Source organism: Schistocerca cancellata, chromosome 1, assembly GCF_023864275.1.
Source record: "Schistocerca cancellata isolate TAMUIC-IGC-003103 chromosome 1, iqSchCanc2.1, whole genome shotgun sequence".
Classification (NCBI taxonomy): Eukaryota; Metazoa; Arthropoda; class Insecta; order Orthoptera; family Acrididae; genus Schistocerca; species Schistocerca cancellata.
This window is the reverse complement of record NC_064626.1, coordinates 65,227,390-65,254,815: the sequence shown is the minus strand read 5'-3', so window position 1 is coordinate 65,254,815 and position 27,426 is coordinate 65,227,390. Positions and strand designations below refer to the sequence as shown.

Here is a 27,426-nt window from a genome sequence, read left to right as displayed (position 1 = left end):
CCGGTAGTGTTTGTGGTGGTTACGTGATGTTGTGGTGGTTTCGTGATGCAATGATGCATTGACATTTAATGTTTTGTGTGATTTGACACGTCGAGTTTCCTCATAGGAAGAAGACGCTTTGGTTTAAGGACGTGCTATGAGTTTTAGATAACGTTTTATTCTAGAGGTGTGTAGTTTGTGTTTTCAGTGCAATGTAATTCGCCTACAATAAACAATTTTTCATTGTCTTCCTTTTCAGGTAGTTGTGTTGGGGTGTGTCAGCAGCTATTAGTTCCTTTCTTCTGACATGCTTAATGAAATGTTATTTACGAATGCACGAATGACAAATTGTTTATAATTTAGCTTGTGATGAAGTAACCTCAGCCTTTTCGGTGGTGCATAAAATATATACTTTGAATTAGAAAGAAACGATTTCCATTCTCCTGTAGGATTGCGTGTACCACCTTCTAATTCAAAATTTCTTCCTCTCCACCTAATGCGGCCATAAATGAGTATTTTCATATAGTGAAATGAGTGCATCAGCGATTCGATCTTGTAGCATAACCATCATGCCGCGTGCTTGTCATATAATGGGATTAAGATTTTGTGGTGTAATTAAGAATTCTTTTTCTTCAGTGTGGTAACTGTAGCGAGGATATTTGTAAATGTTACCTTTACGATACAATCGGACAGTTCTTGATTGAACGACATATCATTGGTAACTCCCGTGACAACCTCTTATCTGTAGGACACAATGTAAGCACAGTGTTTGTGAGTAGTTTACAAATTGTAATTCGGAAATAAACGATATTCCAAGTACTTCAGTTCTCACACGCTACGGATTGCAAATGATGATTAACGGTAAGCAGTGGAACGTGTTGACTGCATAAGCACAAAACAGGAGTGGACACAGTGGCATCACTGTAACCCGCACCTTCAGTATAACAAAAGAAGTACTAGGTGCTATACCGAAAGTGAATGCCTTGTGAAGTTTTTTTTATTATTTTTTTTTATTATTAGATAATGACTTTGCCTTGCCCTGACATATCTGGAGGGTTATCAATTCTAGACCACTCTTTCATAAGTACTTGGCATGAATATACAGCCACACGCCGTTCCCTCTCTCATGTGGCCCAGTGTATACCAGCTATTGTCTTCAGTAAAACTAGACGTATGTAAAGTTTTTGTACCACTTATATGAAATGGAATATTTCTGAGACATTCAGAGTAGTCTGTGTTAGTTATGCATTATCATTTTTGCTTATTTATTTTAATTAATGAAATACACTGTTTTTAAATTGTGTGGTGACAGAGATCAGTGCAAGGAATGCTGGAGTTGTTTTCCAGTCTTTTTGCCACACTTTACTTTGGCTACAGAATGATTTATGGTGATGCAGTGATTGTCATTATTGCTAACACAAACCAGTAGTGGGAAACTAGCAGCTACTTTTGAGACTTGAAGTTGATTTGGCAGGGAGAGTTTGTCCAGGAGTGTTAACATACTTGTTATCTGCAGATGTTAGCAGTAATATTTGGGCTAATCAATGTGAGTAAGTCAAAGTCAAACTGCCAAATTGGTGAAGAATCCCAGGAGATATTGCAGTCCAAACACCACAGGTCGCTTTAGTATTTCAGTGACTGGGAATAATGGAACAAGGTGGTGCAGTAGTTGGCATACTGGCGTCACATTCAGGAGGGTATTGGTTCGAATATTCACCTTGCCATCGAGATTTAGGTTTTCTATGACTTCCTCACATCACTTAAGGCATCTGCTGGGAAGGGTCCTCAGAAAGTACATGGCTGATTTCTTTCTCCATTTTTTTCCAACCCGAGTTTGTGCTCCATTTCTAATAATGTTGTTGATGGGGCATCAAAAAATAATCTTTAACTTACGAATGAAGGCACAGAGACAGCCTCACATGTTCAAAAGCAATCTGACTATATAGAACATCAGTATGTCATGGTTTGTAGCATTATTGGGATGGGTCAGCCCCAACTGGCACAGAATTCATTACAGCATATATCAGATTTGTATTTAAACAATGGAAAATTCTGGATGGAATGAAAATATGAATCAGGCTAGATTACTATTCACCACTTGTAGGAAGTTTTGAACAATAGACAGGTACATTTAATGGCAGACATTCAAGTGTGTGTGTGTTCTCTGTGTGGTAAGTGGCAATCTATCGTAATTTGTACTGTTGTTCAGATAGATATTTAATCCTGTATAATTTCAGAGACAACATGAAATATGTCTTTCATCCATGTGAGAAATTGAGTCATTCCATGTCACATCAACACACCTATTTTACCTCACCCTCTTAGATTTTGCTGAAAGGTGGTATACTTATAGTGGGCACTGAGACTAAGAAAAATACCAAATTTCAATTTTTTTTATCTCAAACCATTCCTGAAATTTGGCTATGTAAACTTTTCAAAAACCAGCCAAAAATGTGTGAACGGACTTTTTTTAATTTGTCCTAGGAGCTGCACTAATTGAGCTAGAGAACTGGGGAAGGTGTATAGGTAGAAAAGTATTAGAAATATCAAAACATCACCTTATTAAACCAAAACTAATCAGCATATTTTATAATTAAGTTGATTGCTTTTTTTTTAATTTCATACAACTTCACTAACATTATATTAACAGATATAACAAAAACAAGAAATTGAGCATTTAACTACAAACTGAAATAAAGTATGAATAAGTACAAGCATTTACATAATAGTTCTGGTCCATGATGTTTGAAATGGAACTATTAAACAAATTAAGTACGTAATTCTTGTTTTTGAGTAACATATATCTGTACATAGCTAAATGTAACACAATAGGCACATTTTGAAACAACTTTCTATAAAATATACATTAACACTAACCTGAGACAAAAATTAAGTTTTGACTTGAAAGCAGTTTCCCAATAAATTGTCTTGGAACTTCACATATTACATTTTAATAAAGCTGACTGGGTTTGGTTTACATCACTTTCATTAAGAATGTATGTTCTCCCTGTCGGAGTAAATGGATTCACTTTTGTGAGAACATCCACAACTGACACCCACAGGACATCGGCATGTGAAGGATAAGAGAATGACTTAGCTGGTCCACATGGATGAAGAAGAGTTATTTTAACTTCATCAAGTTCTTCGTTTTTTTCTAAAATGTACCCAAGGCACCAGTTTCTGCCATATTCAGTGGTGACATAGCCTGATACATCTTGTAACTTCAGTTTGTCTGGTGATGTAGTTACTTCCCTCTCCCAACTCTGCATATCACCTGAGAAGTATTTGACTATTAATTTTGATGTAGTGTTGAAATGAAAGCGTGAAATTGCTGTTTTCCTTTGATTGTCAATGCCTCTTCAAGTCGGCTTTTTAAGAATATTTCTGAAGCAGTGTAGTCTTCTTGAGTGGGATATGTAAAATCAACATTTGTGATATTATCGATTGCCCACTCAAATAGATCTCATGCGGTTTGGATCTGATTTTGGTATGGCCTTTGCAAACTTGCACGAGCTGCCAGTCTCTTTACTGAACCTCCTACTCCATCACAAGGCCCTTTCCCATGTGCTGTGGCTGAAAAGTGCCACTCAGCTTTTATGATGAAGTCTTCCTCATGAAGGCAGAGGTTCAGGAAGTTTTTCTTATTTTTATACTGAGCGGCAGAACCGTCAGAATAATAGTATATCTTTTTTGGAATCTTTTGAAATTTATTTGTTAGATATGAATTAGCTTCTTTTGAAAGGTGTAAATCGCACTTGTATTGTGCTCCAGGCAATCAGAAACAATGACAAAGCTCATATGCTCAATTTTGTCTTCCTGTTTGTAATATATAACAAAAGGATGAATGGTAATCTGTTGTCTTGTCCAGTGGAAACTCTGAGCTTCATCCTGTAGAACTATACTATAATTTTCTGAAAAATCACATATGACAACTAATTCAGGTTCCATAAGGTTTTCTCTTGTGGAGTTCAGGAATGTTCGTAGTTGCTTGGCAATGAAGTCATGCCGAATCAAAGTCGACATCTTACTACAAAATAAATCTATGATTTCTACAGAAGTTTTCTGAACAATTTCCAGATTACGTCGGTCAAGTGACATCCACTGTCGGAACTGAACAAGTTTACATGAAAAGAGTCTCTTAAAATTTTACATATGACAGTTTCTCCTGGGCAGTATTCACAGTTTCCCATGTTGCAATCAACTGATGATGGGTTGCAAAGCATTTTTGCAATGTACTGCTTATAATTGTTTAAGCTGTTGTTTGTTGCTGTATTTAGTTTGGCTTTTTCTATCATTAATTTTATGTTTTGGTGAGTTGTGCACACACAGACAGTGTGTGCGCCACTCCGGCCAGCTAATACACAATGTTTTGGTCTCAACTCAGCAAATTTAGAGAAACCTATTTTTATGTTTGCAAACTTGTTTTTAAAATGCTTGTAAGCTTCTTTAAGGTTACACAAAATAAGTCTTTTTGATATTTTTGTTTTATTTCCACTTGTTTCTGTAATTTTCACACAATCTTTAATACCTGGCATTGCCCTGCTAACTTAATCATTTTCATAAAATGAATGTACAGTTTGGACAGTTTCTGTTGGTAAACACTTCCCTGGTTTTGGGTTTGGACCTTCCATGAATCCTTTCTCTTTCAAAATTTTTTTGGACTGCCGAACAATGTAATTAGGAGCATTAAATTCCCTCATTATTTTCCTGACACTCCACTTTTCAGGTAAACTTGTAAGAATCATTAGTTTTTTTGCTCTACTTATAGAATTTTTAAAGTTTCTTTTAAGATCTTCAAGAACGGATTCATCAGTATCAGTATCTGACGAAGAAGTTTCAGGAGCAACAAAAAGTTTACGTGCCATTGATGAGATTTTCTTCACTTTTTATTTGGCGTAATGCCTAGATGTTAGTTTTCTCTTGTCAATTGGGGACTCACCTAGTTCTTGAAGTGTTGTGTTAAATGTTTTATCAGGTACTGAAGTTGGAGTGAAGTCAGGGTCTTGGTCTCGGATGATTATCTCTGATCCAGAAGATTCTTCTTCAACACTTTCATCACTGACAGGCTCTGGTGTATTTTTCAATTTGGTTACGTCTTTCCTACATTTATCACAGATCTTGGCACCACTTGATATTTGAGGAAATAATTTGGGCATCCATGTTGTGACATTTCTCAGTTTTTTCCTGTATCTAATAAAATGATTTGACTTCTTCAATGGATTACAGCACTGCGCTTTTTACTTGGTTCCATATTTATACAAAAACCACTTATACACTGTCCTTCAATGTATAGATTTACTTGAAAATTAACTATTAAATATAATAGATACAGACTGGTCAACACAGAGGTAACAATTGATTTGCTCCAAAACCACAGTGCACAATAATGCTGTATGCACACAAAGCCTTAGAAGGTAACAATGCAGACTACATCTTCTCAACAATGGCTCCAGTCTCTGAATTATTGTACAGACATCAAGCCCTATGTATACGGTCCTCTACTGACATACTACCGTAAAGGTCAGTTTGGTCAAACTAGGGCCGTTAGTGAAAAACAAGAGTCTGGAATAATTTTTTTTTTAACAATGAACCCATCATCATCCCACATTTATATTTTGCCATGTGATTTACAACAGTATGAAGTAGTTATGGAAATATTTTGCAAATTTTCAATTATGTACTTTTTGTAAAAAAATTAAATCAAAATATTAGTTACCATTTCCAGAAAGGTTATTAATTAGAAGCTATGTTTTTTGGTCTATCACTGGAAAGAGCATGAAAAATGCTGCAAAATGACACCTTTCCCAGTTCTCTAGCTCAATTAGGGCAGCTCCTAGGCCAATTAAAAAAAAAAAAAAAAAAAAAAAAAACCGTACGTTCACACATTTTTGGCTGGTTTCTGAAAAGTTTACATGACCATATTTCAGGAATGGTTTGAGGTAAAAAATTGAAATTTGGTATTTTTCTTAGTTTCAGCACCCACTATAAGTATACCAACTTTCATCAAAATCCAAGAGGGTGAGGTAAAATTTTGATTTAAAGTGTGTTGATTTGACATGGAATGCAAACTTCAACTGTGAAATATTAAGGGAACAGTGCACATAGTTGTTGCAAGAAAAATGATGGCAGTATGTAAAGAGTTCCCTTTCAGGAACAGAGTCTTCCATGTGTGCGTAACATCACTCATGCTGCTGATGGGTGTCTTTGTGCCCAAACGCAATTGGAGTCCTCCACTGTACTGCGTCAGAAATATTAGACTAGTTGACTGCTTTCCTTGGTCATCTGTCTCACTACAGCCATCCACCAGTGTTAAGTTTCAGTTGTCATTAAGTATAATGCTTCTGTATGTGCACAAAAGTATTTTCTTAACTTAAATTACGTCCAAACTTAACCCCTACTGCGAAGTACGTCTTTTGTTTGCTTGTACTTAGTGTCTAATGTAATTTCATTTTTCTGTCCAAGCAATTGCAACACAGTGTAATACAGTAATGTTTTTTTCAAAACCTCTTACCTATCCTTAATGATGGTTTACTGCAGAATTGTTGTGCATATTCCAAGTCCCTACATAATGAATTTCCGTGAGGCAGAAAAGCATCTGTGCACAAATCAGCACGGACTTATAATGCAAAACTCAGCTTGCCTCCTTTTCTCACATAATATCCTGTGAACCAAGGATTATGAGTAACAGGTGGATTCCATGCTTGTAGACTGTAGATTGCCAAAAGGTCTTTGCCACAGTGCCCCACTGCAGACTGTTCACAAAGGTCTAAGCATACAGTGTAGGTTCTCAGATATGTGAGTGGCTCAAAGACTTCTTAAACAGTGAACCCAGTATATTGTTCTGGATGGCAAGTGTTCATCAGAGACATGGTTATCATCAGGAATGCCCGAGGGAAGAATGATAGGACTGCCCTTGTTGCTTGTATACATAAATGATCTGATGAATAGACTGAGCAACAGTCTGTGATTGCTGATGAGATTATAGCGTACAGGAAAGTGTCATCGTGTGACAGTCGGGAGATACCGGATGACGTGGACAGAATTGATGTTTGGTGTGATGACTGACAGCTTGCTCTAAATGTAGAAAAAGCCGGTTAAAGCAAATAAGTAGTAAAAACAACCCTAGAAAGTTTGAATATGATATTGATGGTGTGTCACTTGACACAGTCATGGTGATTAAATATCTAGGTGTAATGTTGCACTGTAATATCAAATGTTGCACTGTGATATAAAATATAATGGGTACATAAGGCTGGTAGTGGGTAAGGCAGATTGTAGACTTTGGTTTACTGGGAGAATTTTAAGAAAGTGTAGCTCCTCTCTAAAGGATATAATGTATAGGCCAATAATGTGACACGTTCTTGACCCCCTGCTGTTGCGTTTGGGGTCCCCACCAGGCTGGATTAAAAGGAAGACATCGAAGCAATTCAGAGACATGCTGCTAGATTTGTCTGATCAACATGTGAGAATTAATATACTGAAGAATTGCCACTCATTTGGAGATCCAACAAAAAAGGCAGGATGCTAAAATTCTCTTTGAAGACTGCTTTAAAAATTACTTTTGTTCGGAAGTAAAAACAGTATTTGAAGGACAATACCTTAAGCATGTTAATTTTGGATAACACTCTGCACCCAGTTAGCCTATCTGAATTATCTGGCGGATGCTAAAATTCTCTTTGAAGACTGCTTTAAAAATTACTTTTGTCCTGAAGTAAAAACAGTATTTGAAGGACAATACCTTAAGCATGTTAATTTTGGATAACACTCTGCACCCAGTTAGCTTATCTGAATTATCTGGCAGTGTAGAGATTGAGTATCCTCTTAAAAATACAACAGCTCCGCTCCAACCGTTGTTCAAGGTGCAGTAGCCGCTTTTAAGTCGTATTATTTATGAAAAACTTTTCATAAACTTATATGTGAAATCAATGGTAAATCTTCAATGACAATAAAAAATATTGCAATAAACAATGGCTGCATGGCCAAAACAATTGATAATTTGGACACACAAATACACAAAAATAAGACAACAAATTGCCACACTAATAAAGGAGAGAAAATATTTCCCAGCATCCCATACCTAGGTGCCATATCACAAAAAATTGCAAAGCTGTTCAATAAAACCAATGTAACAGTTGCGTTCTCCAATAATAAGTCATTACGCTTACTAGTATGACACATAAAAACAGATAACCATAAATTCAACGTCTTAGTTGTCCTGTGTAATATATAGGGAAAACAGGCAGAAATTTCAAAACGTGTTTCCAGGAAGATACAAAAGCTTTCAGTTTACACCAGTTTGAAAAATTGGGTATTGCACAGCACATGCACTGCACATTGAAGCCAAGGGTAAAAATGTGTGCCCCGAGTGATGAGTTGCGCAATGACAGAATGAATAAACTAACATATGCTGACCTCAAAACATTAAAAATGTTCTTCTTTGTACTGGGGTCTTCTCTGGCTTCCAGCCTCATCGAGTGGTTAAAAACCCATGAACTTTCGACCGAGCTCTCCTACACCATTGTCAAGTGGTAAATGACTGATTTGTTGCTGTGGCCTCAGTGTTACATAGCTGCAGAGCCAACTGTGACATCACAGGTTCACTCTTCTTTGCCAACTGCAGTAATGTTTTTGTCCTGCATCCATCACGCTCGCTTCAGCATTGGGATGGCCTGGTCTTGGTCTGTGTTGAACTGCAAACCACCATCCATGTTGGAGGTGTTTCAGATTATTCTTATTTCTACACTAGGCCATTTTTTCTGGGAGCCTGAACACTGATGAGATGATGTGTTTCTTCAGGAGCCGGCTAATGTTTCCCGACACTGTGCCACAGAAAGGCAAGACTGCAAGTTTCTTGTTCATATATTTGGTGGTGTTTTTCCTGAGTGTCGCACAAGAAATAGCTTTTGATACCTGACAGTGATTGTAGCTATTTTGGTACAGCTGCTACAATGTCTGCCAAACTACACAATGTGGATCAATGCCAGACTGAACACAAGAGGTGCTTACACCTGTACTGTCTAATGAAACATCTGTCATTATGAGGACATAGAAATTGTGGGTTGCTAAAAGAAGCACTAGAAATAGAAATATATGAAAACACCATCTACAAGGACTCCTGTTGCATCTCAGCACAACGTGGGACCCTACCATCCCAAGGTTGAAGCGGTCACAATGCGTGTTGGATGTAAACATTACCACAGTTGGCAAAGAAGAGGGCACCAGGGCCATCACAGCCAACAGTGCGTCTGTATGATTGTGAGGCCATGGCAACATGGCAGTCATTAGCTACTTGATCAGTTGAAAGCTCATGGGTTTTAACCTCCTGGCGTGTCTGGAAGCCCAAGAAGGTTTTAATAATTCATATCACAGTGCGACCATGCATTCGTATATTCTTACTTGTTTGTTTGTTGAGTTTTTTACTCCCCCCCCCCCCTCTCCCCCCTGTTTCTCTCATATTTCCGCACTTGATTCACGAAAATATTGAAACTTAATGTCTCATTTCTCACTATAGGAAAATACTTTTCACTTCATTCAAAGAGCAAATGTTAGATGATTTGCACCTGAAGATGAACCCACAGGGTGGAAATGCATTGCGTAATTTAATAAATGAAAGAAGATTGTGACTAAAGGCAGTTTTATACAAACTTCTTGTGACATTTTTAATGTTTAACACCAATGTTACTGTTTATTTATTGACTGATAAGTTTCAGGCTTTACCCCTCTTAACAAGCCACATACATCTTTGACATCTTTTAACATAAATACCAGATAGATTTAAGTGTGTTGACACAAGTAGAACTGTCCACACCAACCATTCCCTAATTACAAATACAAAAGTAGTTATTACATGAACCATTTTATTCACTGATACCTTTATTAACCACATTCACTATAACAAATTTTGTTCTCTGTAATAGGTGGTTTGTGAAAATAAGCAAAGCTAGAAGCTAGGCAGCAAGTAAATAAACATTAGCTTTGGCGTTAAACATTAAAAATGTCTTTTCTACAACAATGTTACTACCAACCACAGTGCATGAAGTTAGTAAAACTGTACAAAAACCAAAACATCAGGTGTCAGCAGGCGTAGATGAAGTATCCATCTGTGTGCTGAAATGGTGGATGTGGAGTATACAAGCTGCCATACAAACATAATAAATGAACCATTTGAATCAAGGAATTTTCTAGGGTATTAAAAACAGCCAAGAGTTGGCCCTCTGTTAAAGGTAACGCGGAAGAAAGAAAACACTACAGGCCAAATTCTGCATTGTCGTCATTCTGAAAAATAAATGAATCAGTTGTGAAACACAAATTAATAAGTTGATTAATAAATTCTAAGTGCACTGTAATAGAAGTACAGAATCTGCCATAGTAGAATTTACAAAAGCAGTACTAAGTGCTCTTTATAACGATGAGTGTTTTGCAAGCATATATTATTAGATTTGTTTAAGGCTTTTGATAGTGTTGACCACCAGATTCTGCTAAATAGGCTATAACCATCAAGAGTAATAGCTGTAGCTAACGACTAGTTCTGATCATGCATAACAGATAGGGTACAAGAATAAAGCTCCAGTGAAACAGTTCTCAGAACCAAAACACATTAAGATAATAATTTCTTGCAATATAATATTAGCCATTACTGCTCCTGATACGTATCATTGACTTTTTCAATAGTGTTAATCATGGAGGAAAAGTTTTTGTTACTGGTGACAGCAGCATTATCGTTGCTGAAAAAAAATGAGAGAACTCTCAGTGAAAGCAAAGGAAACCTTTAAAGAAGTTTACAGTTGGTGAATATGCAGTTAAGCTACATTGAACATAAAGAAAACAAATAAATGAATTTCAGTTTCAAGAAGAAAACTATTACTGGAAACATAAATGTAGGTGATACATCTATAGACTACATAACAAACACAAAGTTTCTAGGAATGATTATTGTATGTTGAAATGGCCTGAGTACCAAAAGATATTTGCAAACGGATTGTTGTCACCATTTTATATCCTTACAGTTCTGCCAGAAGTGTGTAACAGCCAGTGCCTTTCAGATAAAACTATTTTTATGCATAGTCACTTCTTAGCAAAGGAATTCTTTTCTGAGAAACAAATATATGAAATAGAACATAGTTTTCAGTGCACAGAAAAGAACCATAAGGATAACAACAAAAATAGTAATGAGGCTCTTTGTATATATTTGCTCAGAACATTAATGATTTTAACTACACCATATGAATGCATTTACCAGTGTGTTACACACATCAAAATTAACCATGATAATTACAGCTCATGCTCATCACCATGGAACAAGATCTAGACCGAACTTACATTTACTAAGAAAGAATAAATATAAAACTACTACTACATACAGTGACTACACTGTTTAACTATTGTTTTCATAACACCTGATTTTGTGATGTAGACATTTCACTGACTGCAACGCAAGTATGTGTGTTTAATCGGCTACCCTCTATATTCAGGTAATGTATCATGCTTGTGGACCGCGTTGCACATACAACTCAAACTCCTTTTTTTTTTGCCAAGGAATAAACTTGTCACAGCTGATATTGTGCATAGTGTTAAAGTACATTATGAAATAATGTGTCTAAAATGTGTTCCAAGTAAATGGATGGTATAGAACTAGCCTTTTACATAATGAGGTAATTTCTTTGAAAGATGATGAAACGACACTGTTGTACTCTAGGGATAAACCAAATAGTTTGATCAGTTTTAAACAAACTGGTCCTGCATTTGAGTGGATAGAGGGTGTAGTTCCAATCCAGCCAGCCTGATTTAAGTTGTCCATGGTCTTCCTAAATTACTTCAGGCAGCTGCCAGTGTGGCTCCTAGTATAAGGCCATAGCCACACCTGTCTCATCCTTGTCAAACTAGATCTGTGACTTTGTACTTTGTTTTTTGTTCTTAACACTTTGGGTCCTGAGCCATTGTGCGCGGGTGTCTGCCATAAAGACTGGCTGATTTTAACGTATTTTAAACTACTACAACTCATGAAAGGTTTTAGTTATAGCAATAAAATTACTCTTATTGAAAAACCTAGACTTTCTTGTTTAAAACCATATATAACATCTTGCTCTTGAATTAATACATACTTTTGACAAGCGTTATTATTATAACATTGTTTTTGAAATAAGGAAAAATTGGTCAAAGTTACATTCACTGTATTTTCTAGGAGGAATATTTTTTTTATTTTACACAGAAATTGTAATTATGATGGATACAGTATGTCTTATCTACAGTAACGTCCTGTAACTATTTTAGGATGCAATTTTGCTCTTTGTGTGGTAAATTTTGAAGCATGGCATTTTGCACAATGCCACTTTACATTCACTACACTGGTAGCTTGTGTCTTTTCGCCGCACTTTGCCAGAAACTTCCTTATTTCCATAAGTGTAACTTCTTTCCACTTTGATAATGAGCAGGTGGGTGAAAGGGAATTTGTGCTTCGCAATTTCCTGATGCATTGTTGAGCATACAGATTAGTTTGTTCCTTTATGTGTTTCATCATACTGTCTGTCAGGAAATATGAAAAAAATTCCAAAGGTGCACTGTTCTGATCTACACTGACAACATTGCATATTCCAAATTGTCCTGAGAATAGGGCGATATCTGGTGCACGATCAGTAGTCGTCCAACTTTCCTCAGAATCGGTGCGGCGCGCACATCTCGCCTTCCCCCTTGCCGTTAGTCTCACTCGTTCTTCAGGCACAATATCGACGGGATTACTTGCTGTTGAAGTGCTTGGACACCTGCTCTCCTCTTCTGAGTCATATCAGAAGAGTAATATTTGCAAATAAAATCAGAATTAAGTACTGAGAGTTTTTTCAGTGAAAATTTGAGCAAAAATTATAGATGTTTTGTTGTCAGAATTCTTTACCTGAACTGCCAGAAACTTCTTCTTGAACATAGTCCACATCATCATCAGAGTCATCTACAATATCTTCCTCTGACAAATCAACGTCAATTTCTTCTAAATCACGATATAACTCGCGAGAAATTTCTTCGTCTGTCAAGCCACGCTTCGCCATGTCGACACTACTGAGACTGCGCGGGAAAAAATCGCTACTCACAAAAGCCGACAAATAAAAAGGGAAGCACACCCTTCCACAGCATGACCGCACTATCTAGTGACCAATACTCGAACTACATTCCATGCAGCTCCTCCCAGACAAGCGGGAGCCGTAAGAACACACAAAGGAAGGAAGGGGAAGAACGAGAACACGCGCCCGTAAAATTACGGGCGCCGGACTTTCAAGCAGGCCCGTATTTTTACGGGCGTCGGCGCCTAAGTGTTAAACTGTAATATCATGCATGTCCAGAATCCTTGTAAAAATGATCCAAGGATTAATAAAAATATTATGGTGCTGCCACTACCCTACTACTACTACTGCTACTACTACATCATGCATTGTCAATTATGATCATGTAGGCTGGAGGTTTGGTAATGCGAAACTCTCAAGACTTCGACGGAGGGTGCTGCTTGAAATACGTACTCAGTGGTATTTGTATGGATTAACTCCATCTATGAAATGCAAACATGTGATGAAATACTGTTGGAAATAGATGTAAAGTCTCTTTGGGGAGAGAGAGTGTCAACATGTGCGTTATTGGAGGGAGTCTTTATTATTTTCCAGACAGTGATGTTTATCAGACTTGTGTATGGAAGGTCTCATTGACAGACAAATCTTGTGCATTTGTGAATGGGAAGACACCACGAAAAAGTGTCTGCCCCTGTAAAAGGTAATAGAAATGACACTTCACTTTCACATAAACAATATTAATTTTGAACTTCACTGCTTTGAAATGAGTTGTTTTACTTGTGCCCATCATGGAAATATTATTGAGAAATATAAATGGATTGCTTTTAAGTTCAGTAGGAAGTCTGACACTGCTGCCAAATAGCCAAGTGGTATACAAATGAAGCTTCGTTACTTAGTTTGATGTTCCATTTATAATTTGCACAGTAAATCATAATGTTGTGGAATGAGTCATTTTACATTCACATTGTAAATTAATTTGTAAATATGGATACATGCTGAAACTTTATGAGATAATGTTTTTCATTATTATTATTATTATTATTTATCATAGTTACTATTATTATTATTATTATTATTATTAAATATACAGATGTGAGTTAGTAATTCCTACCCAGCACATTTTTACACATTACAAAACATTTTCAGTTTGTTTTCAAATTTTACTTTGCTGTCTCTCAGACATTCTGTATCTCCAGATGAATGGACAAAATTTTAGTTACAGCATTGGGCACCCATTTTTGTGCAGTAGTCAATCTTAATGTGTAGAAATGAATGTCATTTTTCTGTCTGCTATTCTAACTTTATATCATTGTTCCTTTTCCTGGAGTAGTTTATTTACAACAAACATTATGTGGAACTAAATATACTGTGAAAGCAGTAGTCAGAATGCGTAACTCCTTAAGCAGATGTCTACAAGAAGGTTGAGGGTGAGCACCACATGTATTCTTACAGCACTTTTGTGAGCGATAAAGACTTTTTTCTTTATAGATGATCTACCCCAGAATAGTATTCCATATGACATTATTGAATGAAAATATGTCAGGACAATATGTGAACGACATGTACAGAATATCAAATTGATCAAGCCTGTAGAGTAACTATTTATAGTGATATCCAATGTAATTACTGTCAAATTGCATTGGTTGAAGTGGTAAACAACAAGTTAAATGTTACTGAAGGATTAAAGGGGCAGCACAGCTCTATCCACGAAGGAGACCTGCTGCGGTATCTATGTATTAGTGTTCTTTGTTGTGAGTCAGATTTGAGTGAATGTATGACAGCTTTAATTGAGTAGACAATTAGAGAATGCATGGAACAGATGTGTAATTTGGAAATTAAACTATGATTTTTACAATTATGTAGCTAGCATTAAATGAAATAAGCAATAAGAAAGGTAGCATTTTCATACCTGAAAAGTTAGTGACACTATGAAAAATGCACACAAAGTTTAAAATGTTCAGTATTCCAATTGCATTCAGAAGGGTCATAATTTTAGTTCTACAGGAAATAAGCATGTGCATCATTGTCCCATTAATTAGTTCATGGTGTATGTAAACAGTCTTGTTGTTGTGTTCCATTTATTTATAGATTGCAGTAGGAAGCTTGTGCTACTGGTTGAGAGTGTTAATACATAGACAGTAATGTATAAGTTTATTTATTATTTTTTAATCTGTTTCCTACATTAGGTTCAAAGATATACAACAGATACTATCCGGTTTCTGTAGAATGAGTACTATTTGTTTTACTTGTGGAATTACCTCAAAATATTATTTCATATGACATTAGTGAATGGATGTATGAAAGTAAACTAACTGTCTGGTGATTTCACAACAAAAACGAGCAATCATATACAGTGCAGATGTCGCTGAAATTGTAAAATTACAATGAACCAATCAATAACAGTTGTGAAAAGTTCATTTGCTATTCCTTCTGTTAATGTGTGTCTACTGGGATTGATTTTGGATACGAGGTACAAAATGACGCATGAAATTCGCAGTGAGTGAGGAAATCGATAGCTAGAGTTCACAATGGACAACTACTCCTCCATAGTGGATACCATGCGTAAAAATCAAACAACACCATCTCTTTATGTGGACCTCCCCAGATGGACATTATGAGAATCAAATTGACTATATCCTTATTGATAAGAGATGGAGAACCTCTTAGCGCAAAGTGAAATCAAAACTAGTGTCAAATGCAGATCTGATCACCATCTACTGTGGGCCTACATCAGAATTAAGCTGAATAAACCAGTGGCTGAAATGAAGTTGAAAAGGCTGGCAGCAGCTGACCCAGTTATATTCCAAGAAGTACTTTGAAGAATTGGACTTCCTGACCTAGAGAGAAATTGCAACATAGCTTGAATGAGAGCAGGAAAATAAATCACTGGTGTAATAAACAAAATCCCCAAGATGAACACCACGGTGTAGTGATAACACTAGATGTTAAAAGAAACTTTGGCTTTGATTGAAAGGCAACTTAACATCCGACTTACCGTCATAGATCCAGGACAATGAGAACAAATTATGGAAAAAGTGAATAATGAAATTAAACATACTTGTAGGAAAGAAAAAAAAATCAAATTAACAAAATTTGTGTAGAGCTCAAACTCAGTGCAACAGAGAACCACAGCTCAGAACTATATGACAAGGTGAAGTGCTTGGCACAGGTATGGGAGTTTTCACTCAGGACTCGGGTTATTAAAGACAGCTAAGGGAATATCATCACAGATGCAAAAGGTATTGCTAAAGTGTGGAGTGAATACTGCGTCAACCTGTTTGCTGAAGACACACAACCAGTGTCAAGATACCAGAGCACAACTGACACTGAACCAGCGATTCTTAGACAGAAGTGGAACATGCACTGAAAAAATTGTAGAATCAGAGGGTACCAGGCCAGGTTGGAATTACTGCTGAAGTCCTAAGAAAACGTGGCTAACATGGGTGTGGGCATCGCACATAGGTTATGTCAAAAGATCTAGATGTCTGCAAATTGACTGGATCAATGGTGCCTCTCCATTTTCATACCACAATTCAAGAAAGAATCTCCAGTTGAGTATACAAACTGTAGAACAGTAGCCTTTATTTCCCATGCAGTAAAATGATGCTCACTATATTGACTGAGAGGCCGAAGCCCTTCTTACGTCCACAATTATCAGCTGAACAAACTGGATTTATTCCATGCAATGGAACTCGTGAGAAGATGTCTGACAGCTCATTGAGAAGGTAGGAAAATATAATACCAAAATGCTCATGGATTACAAGAAAGCTTTCAACAAGATGAAATAGTCAAAGCTGTGGACTATCTTCATTGACACGGATACGCCGAGACACCTAGTATACCTGATACGGCAACTGTACTTTCCGAACATAGCGACAGTAAGAATCGGTAACACCTCATATATTTTTCCTACTAATGCTCGCATAAGACAAGGATGCATTATCTCTCCACCATTGTTCAGTGCATGTAGTGAGCACATTATAAGAGATGTTCTTGAAGAATGGTATGATGTGGCATTATTGTCAGCGGCAGAAATATCAATAGTCTCAAGTAGGCGGGTGACACTCTGAAAATTGCTGCAGATGAGCATCAACTGAAAACCGTCATGTGAAGGTTGGCTAAATGAAGCAGAGAATAAGGTCTCGAAATCAACTATATAAAGACCAAAGTGATGATTGCAGATTGTCCTAATGACAACAGACCTGATATCACAGATATTGCTGGTTATGAGGTCATCAGCCAGTTTGAGTATCTGGGGTCTCTTGTCACTGATACTGGAGATTGTGAGCCTGAGATCCATGGGTGCATTTTGACTGTGAGAAATTCAGCAGCAAAACTTGCTGACAACTGCAAGGATGCCTCTGTCACTGTCAAGACAAAGCTCACCCTCATCTGGCTCTAATCTCCCCCGTCATGAGCTACGCAGCAGGAACTTGGATGATGAAGGTTTCGGATCATCGTAGGATTCATGCTGTGGAAATGTAGTGTTATAAAAGATTACTTCAAATTCCATGGACAGCACATCGAAGTAGTGAATCGATCCTGAGAGAGCTCTAGATCATCTTCTCAAACAAAATTTGTTAAAAAATTTTGCTCACATTGGCAAAAGGCAATGGAAAGAACAATGATAGAGGGAAAAGTCAACAGCTGAAGACCTTGAGGATGCGCACCATTACCCTGGATAAACCAGATTAAGAGCTTGACCAGGATGGGCTTGCAGCAAGCAAGTCACAATGCCCAAGACAGATTAGCAAGGCTCTGACCACATGATGCCACTATGCCCCTGCGCAGGGTTAGACCAGAGAGAGAGACGAGATAGGAGGTTATTTATGCATAGCAAGAATGTTACTGGATTGTTTGTTGCCCAGACTACTGCTTTAGCAATTATTTTCTTTGTGAAGAACTGCTTTGCTTTGAGACACCCATAAAACATCATATTTTTATGCTTTGTTCTGCTATGAATTGAATAAAACTAATATTCTTTATTTTTCCCTTTTTTATGATTTTCTTTCAGCAGAAAAGAGTAACAGTGTTGCTTTGAATTTTGATTTTGAGGTGACACATAGTGAAAATGTTACCACTTTCAAAGAACTGCTTCAAAACTGTTTCGTCCCTCTGCTCAGCCTACCCCTTAGGTCTTTCCAGCAAGGTAAGTTATGTACTTTTAACATTAGTTTATGGAGAATATTGATTTTATCTTCTTAATAATTATGATATTTATTTGTCCTGTTTCACAGTACATCCTAAGAAATGGATTCGGTTCACTGAAACAACAAGTTTCATTGACAGCTCATAGGGTAAGTGGCGTCTTTTTTTTTGTGTTATTCAATTTACTAGTATGACAGTAACGCAATTTTGTTCAATTCACATAAATCACTTTGACATAGCTGACTGTTAATATAATTTTGTTCAACACACATAAATCACTTTTACACAGTTGATTGTTGTTACCCATAACTTAATTTTCCTTAATTATAAGGCAACAGTACAAACAGTTCCATGTATCTTCCAATCCCGCAGTTTTCCTGAATTTTCACCAAATTTGATAATGTTGACTAAGGAATATACACACTTTTCTCTTCTCATGTTTGCTCCACATGTCCAGCAAACATTGCAGGGTTTCTGGATACGTGTTCTTATTTCCTGTAGTTTCAAAAGAAGAGATAGAAGTTTCAAATTATGATTAATTATTACATTTTGGCCTCACAACTACGCATAAATGCAAATGCAAATGCTTTTCTGTTACATATGTGTTTTTTGATCTCACTCTATTCACTTCATATTTTTGATCTTGTTCTTCTTCTTAGATTTGCAAGCATCAGATTAGTTAACAGCAGCTCGGTATGCATTTCTGTCTTTAGCTTTGCTCTTGAGAGTGGTATGGGTGGTGCAGCTGGTACCATCAATGATCTGGTTGATGGAATCTAGTCTCAGTCTGCCTCTTGAGTTCTCCACTCTACTATCGCTTCAATGATACAATCATATCTCACCAGATGGTCAGCCCATGTGTGCCTTCTAAATCGGATAAGTTTTGAAACATATGACTTCTCTTGCTCCACTCTGTGGTGCTCCTGTTCATTTGATATCTTGTCTACCCAGGAAATCTTGAGCTTAGGGTATCATCACATCTTGAAGACTGTTGTTTTGTTTTTGTCTGCTTCTCTGAGTGTGGGTTGATCGATTTTGGGGAGGGGACCAAACAGCGAGGTCATTGGTCCCATGGATTAGAGAAGGATGGGGAAGGAAGTCGACCATGCTCTTTCAAAGGAACCATCCTGACATTTTCCTGAAATGGTTTAGGGAAATCATGGAAAACCTCGATCAGGATGGCTGGACGTGGGTTTGAACCATCGTCCTCCCAAATGTGGGTCCAGTGTGCTAACCACTGTGTCTGAGTGTCCATATTTGTCTTCTGTACAGCAAATCCAAATAAATGTGTTGATGAGATCCTGTGATGTTTGTCTATGCAACTGGTTGTAAAAAGGTTTCTTTTCTTGTTAAAAGCAGCTTTTACTTGATGGATTTGGCTTGCAATATCCTTTATTGATCTTCTGTCTGATGTAATTTTACATCCTTGGTAGGCAAGGGATTGAACATTCTCCAGTCTTTCATTATCAAGCACGTGAGCATTGGGCAATGATGTTTTATCTACTCACCACTAAGATTTTTGTTTTTCTGTTATTAATTTTCATGTTATAAGAAGAGCTGAGAGTAGCTTCCATCGGGGTCAGCATCGCTTCTAATTACATCTAACACTGTGGTATCATCAGCGAATCTCGACATGCCTATTTTCTGACCATGAACTTTAATTCCACCTATAGTCCCTATGTTCTCCATAGCTTCATCTATTGCCCTCTGAATTTATACGTTCTTCTTCTTCTTCTTCTTCTCCTCCAAATCTTTTCACAGTCTCTGCACTACTGTAAGTACTTTATACCACCATCTGTCAGAATCTCAGAAAGCTGTCACTAGGCTACTGTTACAAACGCTTTTTCTAAGCCGGTGAAGGCAATATATGTGTCTTCAGCCTTCCTCAGCCTTTTCTCAAGAATTAATCATAAGCCAAGTACTGCCTCTCATGTGCCTACACCTCTTCAAAAGCCAAATTGGTCTTCCATGATCATTGCATCTATCTTGTCTTTGATCCACCTTAGAATGATAGAGGTCAAGATCTTGGAGACATTTGTTACCAAATTGGGAGTCCTATAGTGTTCATGTCAGTTTGGAGATTCTTTTTGTAGTATTGACCTTGTACATATTTTTTAAAAGTCTATTTGTTGGAGCTCTCCAGTTTTTTCACATAACTTGTATGAGGTGGAACAGTTCTTTGTGTAGCTGTTCTCCACCAGCCTTGATGATCGTATATCATCAATTCCAGTGGCTTACCCAGGTTTTAGCTGCCTGACAAAAATGTTGAAGTCATCATACACCATCTCCCTCCGGTTTTGGATCAACTTCCTCAGTGTTCTCCAGTTGCAGATCTTCATTATTTCTTGCATACAGCTTTTTAGTTTTTCCACATTTTTCTTGTCTGTTTGTGGTCATGTAATACTATTCCATCTTTGTTTTGGACTCCAAAGCATTTGATTTATAGGTACATTTCAGCTTTGCTCTGCTGATCATTTCGTTCACCTCTTTGTATTGGTCCTCTAACAATTGTTGTTTATTCTTTTTTTACTCCTGGTTGATTTCATTCCTCAATGCTTTGTATTGCCTTTCTCCTACCTCAGCTTTGTCTTGTTTCTGCTTACATATTAAATTTATTTTTGTTTTTGTTCTTTCTGTACTCTTTTCTTTTTTATGCATTGTCTTCTGTGTCTTGACTGTTTAATTTGCTACTCGTAGGATGTTATATATCGAAGACTCCCATTTTTCTTCAACATTTCTGGTGTGTGTGTGTGTGTGTGTGTGTGTGTGTGTGTACTGTAGCAATGTTTGTTTGTTGTATGCTGACCTAACTGTGTCATTCTGTAGTCTGTTCAGATCCCATTTATAATTTGCTAAGCACATGTAATTAACGCACAGACAGACAGGATAGCTGCCAGAACATACTTTCAGGAGACACTCCTTCCATTACTGGGGATAGAAATACTTAAAAATAGATCACCACACTCTTAGCTCAACAACATTAATTTCCTTATAAACAACATTAATTTTGTTCTTGTTTGGTAGGGGACATTCCGCAGAGGGGTGGGTCACTTAAAAACTAAGATAAGGAAAGATGTCAGATAGAGTAGGGGGTGAAAGACAGTGCATTAAGAAGTGTCATGCCAGCTGCGAGTCAAAAATGATAGAAGGACCAGTGTTAGCCAGTGGGTTAGAAGGAGAAGAGAGAATGAATTGTAAGAAGAATAGTGTGAATGTAGAATAATAAATAGAAAGAAAGAAGAGTGAAGAGAGGAAGAAGGTAGAGAAAGAAGTGTAGGTAGTGGGGGGACCCATAGTAGAAAAGAATAAAAAGGTAAAGAAATGAAAATATAACAAAAGTTTGACAAATGCAAATGTAAGAATGGCTAAGGCAAGGGGAGGAGACATTAGGCTGTGAAATATTTTTATATTTCCTTATAAGCACTACTTGGAGGTGAGTCCCCCAATGGCATATACTGGCAGCCAATTCTGTTCATTGTCAGTAACAATGTTTTGAACTGAATTTCCTCTTTAATGGAATGAACACAAGATACATACATCACAGGATGTATGGAGCTGTCATGTTACAAAACACTGTTTTCTTTACCCTACAAGAGTGGTGTCCATGAAAGAACATGAATGTGTGTTGCATTCTGCGCAGAGAAGGAGAAAACTTTGCAGAGAGCACCTCTATGTCTGTCTCACACCACATGCTACAGTTGTTCTCCCCTCTGACACCTGGCAGGGTTGGTGTGTATTCAACATGGGGAGTGTGTTTCTGCTTCTATCTCTTTTTGAAAAATATATGCATGCAGAAAACTAGAGCTACTGCTTGTTAACGTAATACTTACGTTTGCTGTATGTCACCCAGAATGAAAACTACAATGACCAAATACCCCTATTGTACATACGTACATTATGTGAAACTCATTGTTAAATATTTTATGCTCACAGTGAAGTATATACTACAGAAACAAGCTGCAGAATGATCTTAATGTCTGAAGTATCAAGCGGTATGCTATTCATGCTATTCAGCTACTGTGCATCACCTCCTCACTCGCTTTCTTATATACACACCCCTCTAATTTTACCAAGACTTGACCATCATCAGAGTATTCTGATTCTTTTCTTTAGCTTCTCAAATGTATCTACAAAGGCTACAATGTATTATATAGTACACAGTGTTATAACACACATCCTGGAGTCATCGTGTTATGTGTGAAAAAAAAAATTAAAAACACACCAACTGTTTTAAAATCTTGTTGACACTCATCTGGAGAAATAAAATAATGTGTTTTGCATTATAACAGATAACAAGTCACTCAACATACAGGTGTTGATTTTGTATGTTAAGGAAATTAGAGTATATATCCAAAAATGAAAGATCAAACTGTGCAAAGTTTGATGAAAAAATAAACATATCAGGTGGTAAAATGTGACACAGGAAACCAGTATAATTCTTCATAATTTGGAACTTGGGATCCTTCCTGAAGATAAGAGAATGTTGGAAGAAAGTGAAGAATAGTCAAATATGTGAAACTGGAATGCATTCTACTAATGATAATATCTGCATGGATGGAACATGCATAAATGAATATTAATCGATGGACAGCAACAGAACAGATTTGAGATGAAGCAGCTGTACATGGTCACTTAGAAATGTGGTGGCACAGATGCTTGGTGGCACAGATGATGATTTTGTTTTGTGAGGCACACAATGGTGTGGTTAAGAGCACCCGTGTGAATTCCCAATCTTTTCACTGCCAGTCTTGCCTCTTTCCTGAATGGTGATGAAATGATGAGAACAACACAAACACCCTATCCACGGGCGGAGAAAATCTCTGAAACAGCTGGGAATTGAGCCTGCTACCCTGTGATCCAGAGGTGGAACAGATCGTAGAGCAATTGCGAAGCAGAGGAGGTGCATAAAATATAACAATCCAATAGGCAAAACAGAATCAAAGAAAGGAACAGAACAGTTTAATTAATTATGCAGAAAGCTTCGTGGCTACCAGCATCTAACTGTATACTCTGCTAACCACTGTTTAGTGCACGTTAAAGAATACTTTTTTTATCCAACATTAACAATGTAGGAGAAGACAGATTGCTATTTACCGTAAAGAAGACTTACCAAGTTGCAGACAGGCACAACTGAAACACACTTAACATAAAGCTTTCGGTTACAGCCTTTATCAGTAAAAGAGAGACGCACACACCATTCACACAGGCACACACACCTTATGCACACATGACTGCTAACTGCAGCAGCTTGGACCGGAATGCTACTATCACATGGGACGCAAGCATCAATCTAGAGGGGGTGGAGAAGAGGAAGGGGAAGGGATGGTAGGAAGGGGTAGTTGTGTATGGGTAGGGAAAGAGACAAAAGCCATCTGGTGGAGTGTGCAGGGACTAGACTGCCAACAGGTGCAACGTCGGGGTTGTGGGGCAGGGAGGTTTGGCAATTGGAGGCCAGGACTATTATGGGAGCGGAGAATTTGTTGTAAGGATAACACCCATCTGCACAGTTCAGAAACGTTGGTGGTGGAGGGAACGATCCAGATAGCTTTGGTAGTGAAGTAGCTATTGAAATCAAGTGTGTTATGTTCAGCTGCATATTGTGCCATTGGGTGCTTGGCCACAGTTTGGTGGTGGCCATTCGTTCTGGTGGACAGCTGGTTGGTAGTCATACCAATACATTATATTGGTATATGGTCTTTCCCCTCTCCTCTCCTTTTTTCCCCATCTCCCTGTTCCACAACTTGCAGACACTGCATATGTTGGCAGTCTAGTCCCTGTACAGTTTACCAGACAGTGATCATCTCTCTCCTCTCACAAACAGCTGTCACTTTCCCTTCCACACCCCCTCCAGGTTGCTGCTTGCATCCCACGTGATAGCCGCATTCCAGCCCGAGATGCTGGAGCTGTGGGTCGTGTGTGCATGAGGTGTGCCTGCTTGTGTGTGTGATGTGAATGGTTTGTGTCTGTCATTTATTGATGAAGCCCATGGCTGAAAGCTTTATGTAAGTGTGTTTTAATTTTGTCTGTCTGCAACTTGACATGTCTTCTTTATGGTAAGTAGCAATCTGTCTTTTCTTACATTTTTGATATTCCTACCTGAAGTTTAAGATGTTTGATTTTTCCAATATTACTCACTCCATTTTTAATCACATTCATCTGCGGAACATGGGATAAGTGAACGTTTGCCTTCATATGCACCTTAATCACTTCTCCATATGCACCTTAATCACTTTTATCATCGACATTCTTACTTGAGATATAAAAATGAAGGTAAGAAATTTGCTGCATAGTCTACACAGAATATCACTAGTCATCCATTTGACTGTTAATGGCATGCCAGTGGTAGGTCTAGAGACCCTGTATGTGAGAGACAGGGACCAAGGAGAAGTGGGGGTTTTAAATCCATTCACCTAACCAATAAATTTGATCTGCTGTCTTCCATTACTGAGCCCGTGAGACACACATCACTTGTTTGGAAACATGCTGTGTCCTGTGCGAAGGTCAAGGAAACACAAATGTGCCCCATAGGGAAATGGCAGCAGGGGTTGGAAGGGATCACCGCGTGCGGTCTTTGTTATGCATGGAGGCCTCATTCAACATGTTGAATAGGATACAGCAGCCATTGAGGGAAGAGGGTGCAACCAACTGCAAATTCTGGCAAGTGTTGGAAAGAACACTGCATGTCTTTTGGTGTCTGAGGCCATACTCGATCAACCCACTGACTGACATATTGGGTTGAGAAGACAGCCTTGCTGCAATCCAGTGATCACCAAAATCTGTAGCATTGTTTCTAGAAATGATCAGGACCCTTTGGTTCTGAGCCCAGTAGAAGTTTTGGTCCAGAGATTTAGAAGGTTCTGTTAGTAGCTTGCATCTTGCTACCTGGACTTTTTCCATAGGGTTGAGAATTGTTGGGTCCCCTTAAATGGGTCGTGTGTGCATTACACATTAGAGGCTGCTATCAAGGTGGCTGACTGTACGTGGATTCCACACAAGGATTTTCTAGGTCAAGCCCTCTTCTGTACGTTCCAGATAATCATAGCTGTAGGTGACTCCGAAGTATAAGGTGAGATTCAAAGAAATGCCCCACAGACTATATTATTAAAATCCTAGTGATCACCTACTGAAGAATTTGCAGGAGAGTTCCATAGTTTGAAGCAGTCCTAAAAGGCAGTAGAGCTCTTTTAGGTACAGAAAGCTGGCTAATACCTAAAACTGACAGCTGTTAGATTTTTGGGGTAAATGTAAGTGTATGTCAAAAGGATAGGCTAATGGTATACGAAGACAATGTGTTTGTCACAGTAGACAATAAACTTGGACCCACCAAGATAAAAATCGAAGCTGCATAAATTTGCAACTGTTTTTTTTTATCGGCCACCAGAGTCACCTCCACATGTAACTGCAAACATTAGAGAGTACCTCAGATTGATTGTATGAGTGTCCAGACGTGTCATCATTGGAGGAGGCTTGAATCATCCAACCATCAGCTCAGAAAATACAATTCTGTATGTGGTAGGCATGATAGGACATCCTGGGAAATGTTTCTAAATGCATTGTCTGAAAACTGTGTAGAATGCATTGTTCATGAGCCCATTCATGCTGGAAATATATTAGACCCAATGACAAAAAATAAACCTACACAAATCAGCAAGGAATTAGAAAAATGCTGTATTTTCAACATTACAAGATCGTTTTTCCTACTCATCTGCATTAACTTGTATTTTTCTACACTTAGGGCAAGCTACCATTCATCACATCAACTAGATATTTTGTTAAAGTTATCTTGTATCCTCCTACAATCACTCAACAATGACAACTTCCTATACACCACAGTGGCATCAGCAAGCAGACACAGATTGCTGCTCACCCTGTCCATCAGATCATTTATGCATACAGAGAATAAAAGTGGTCCTATCACACTTCCGTAGTGCACTCCTGATGCCTTGTCACTGATGAACACTCATTGTCGAGGACAATGTACTGAGGTGTATTACTTAAGAAGTCTTCAATAGCAGCTCAAATTTTTGAGAATCTATTCCTTATGCTCAGACCTTTGTTAATTGTTCTAATATAGCGGTTTAATTATGTTTTAGCAAACCACATCTTTAGCTGCATCCGCATCTGCATCTGTGAGAGCTGCGCCCAAAAATGAGAGATTGGTTGGATATTGGCTTTTGGGATGTGGTTCCATGGTTTTTGGTGCAGTTGTGCTAGGTAGTGTAATTGTATCATAACTTTGTTTTACATAATATTAATTTTTACTTACAATTTTGAGGTAGAAGTTGTGCGTTAGTCATTGACAATAATAAAGCCAAAAGAGTAATATTTGTTAATGTCCATATGGAAACATTGAAATCAGTTCTGTATTGATGCTACTACAAAATTAACTGGATGTAACAATTGAAAATTTGTGCCACACCGGGGTTCAAATACTGAACTCCTGCTTGTGGCATTCAGTCATATTAACCAGTTAGGGCATATGAGTACTTCTCTAGGCACTTTACATCACTTCCAGCCATTCAGTTTCAGGTTTTCAATGGTTTTCATGTATCACTTAAATTAAATACTAAGATGGCTCCTTTGAAAAGGACATGACCAAATTCTTTCCCCAATCCAAGATTGTGCCTGCCGCTAATGAACTCTTCATTGTTGAGATGTTAAATCCATTTCTATTTGGAATGGCAGCACTGTACATGGAAAACAAATATATGGGGAAGGGGAATGTCGTGGTGATATTACACTTCACAACTGCAGTTAGTGTGATGATATTCACCTTCAGTGACAACAGCAAATTTGCGCCAGGCTAGGACAAATATGTGTCATTTATTATAGCTCAAGGAACATATGTCAAAATAACAATAATAATAATAATGCATGTCAGAGAAGATAATATGTTCAGATGTGATGTGTTCCTTGACTTGTTTTGAGGTGTGGGCTATCTGAGCTTTGTTATTAAGGCTTTTGCTGATGTACATTGCATTTCTTGCAACGCATGCCATTGCGATTTGTTTAGCATTCCTATGACACGCCTTTGCTAAGTAAATGAACCACTGAGAGAACTAACAGCTTTTCTTTGAATCTTTTCTCTCTCTCTTCCATTTATATAACCTAGTAAGAGTCTATACACAGGCATGTTTGGCTAACCAAATTTTCTATTTTCAGTGTAGCTCCTTACGTGCACATGAAACAGCTGAGAAATGGTTCTTGATGCAATTGACAAGATTCACTCACTCCAATATGTCTTTTTCTG

The 27,426-nt window shown here is 37.7% G+C and overlaps 1 protein-coding gene across 4 annotated transcripts in view; it reads left to right on the top strand.

Moving 5' to 3' along the window:
- The first annotated feature begins 10 nt into the window (after nucleotides 1-10).
- The window catches only part of LOC126165080 (cytochrome c oxidase assembly protein COX15 homolog), a 67,175-nt gene continuing 39,759 nt past the window's right edge, over nucleotides 11-27,426 (top strand). The window contains exons 1-4 of one of the 4 annotated variants that reach the window (XM_049920292.1): nucleotides 11-166; nucleotides 18,046-18,177; nucleotides 18,266-18,325; nucleotides 26,270-26,390. In XM_049920292.1, the coding sequence (XP_049776249.1) occupies nucleotides 18,100-18,177; nucleotides 18,266-18,325; nucleotides 26,270-26,390 (259 nt within the window). In that variant the 5' untranslated portion in view covers nucleotides 11-166; nucleotides 18,046-18,099. Of the gene's footprint in view, nucleotides 167-992; nucleotides 1,151-18,042; nucleotides 18,178-18,265; nucleotides 18,326-26,269; nucleotides 26,391-27,426 lie in introns of those variants that run through there. The other 3 variants (XM_049920294.1, XM_049920291.1, XM_049920293.1) reach the window with 3 other exon arrangements.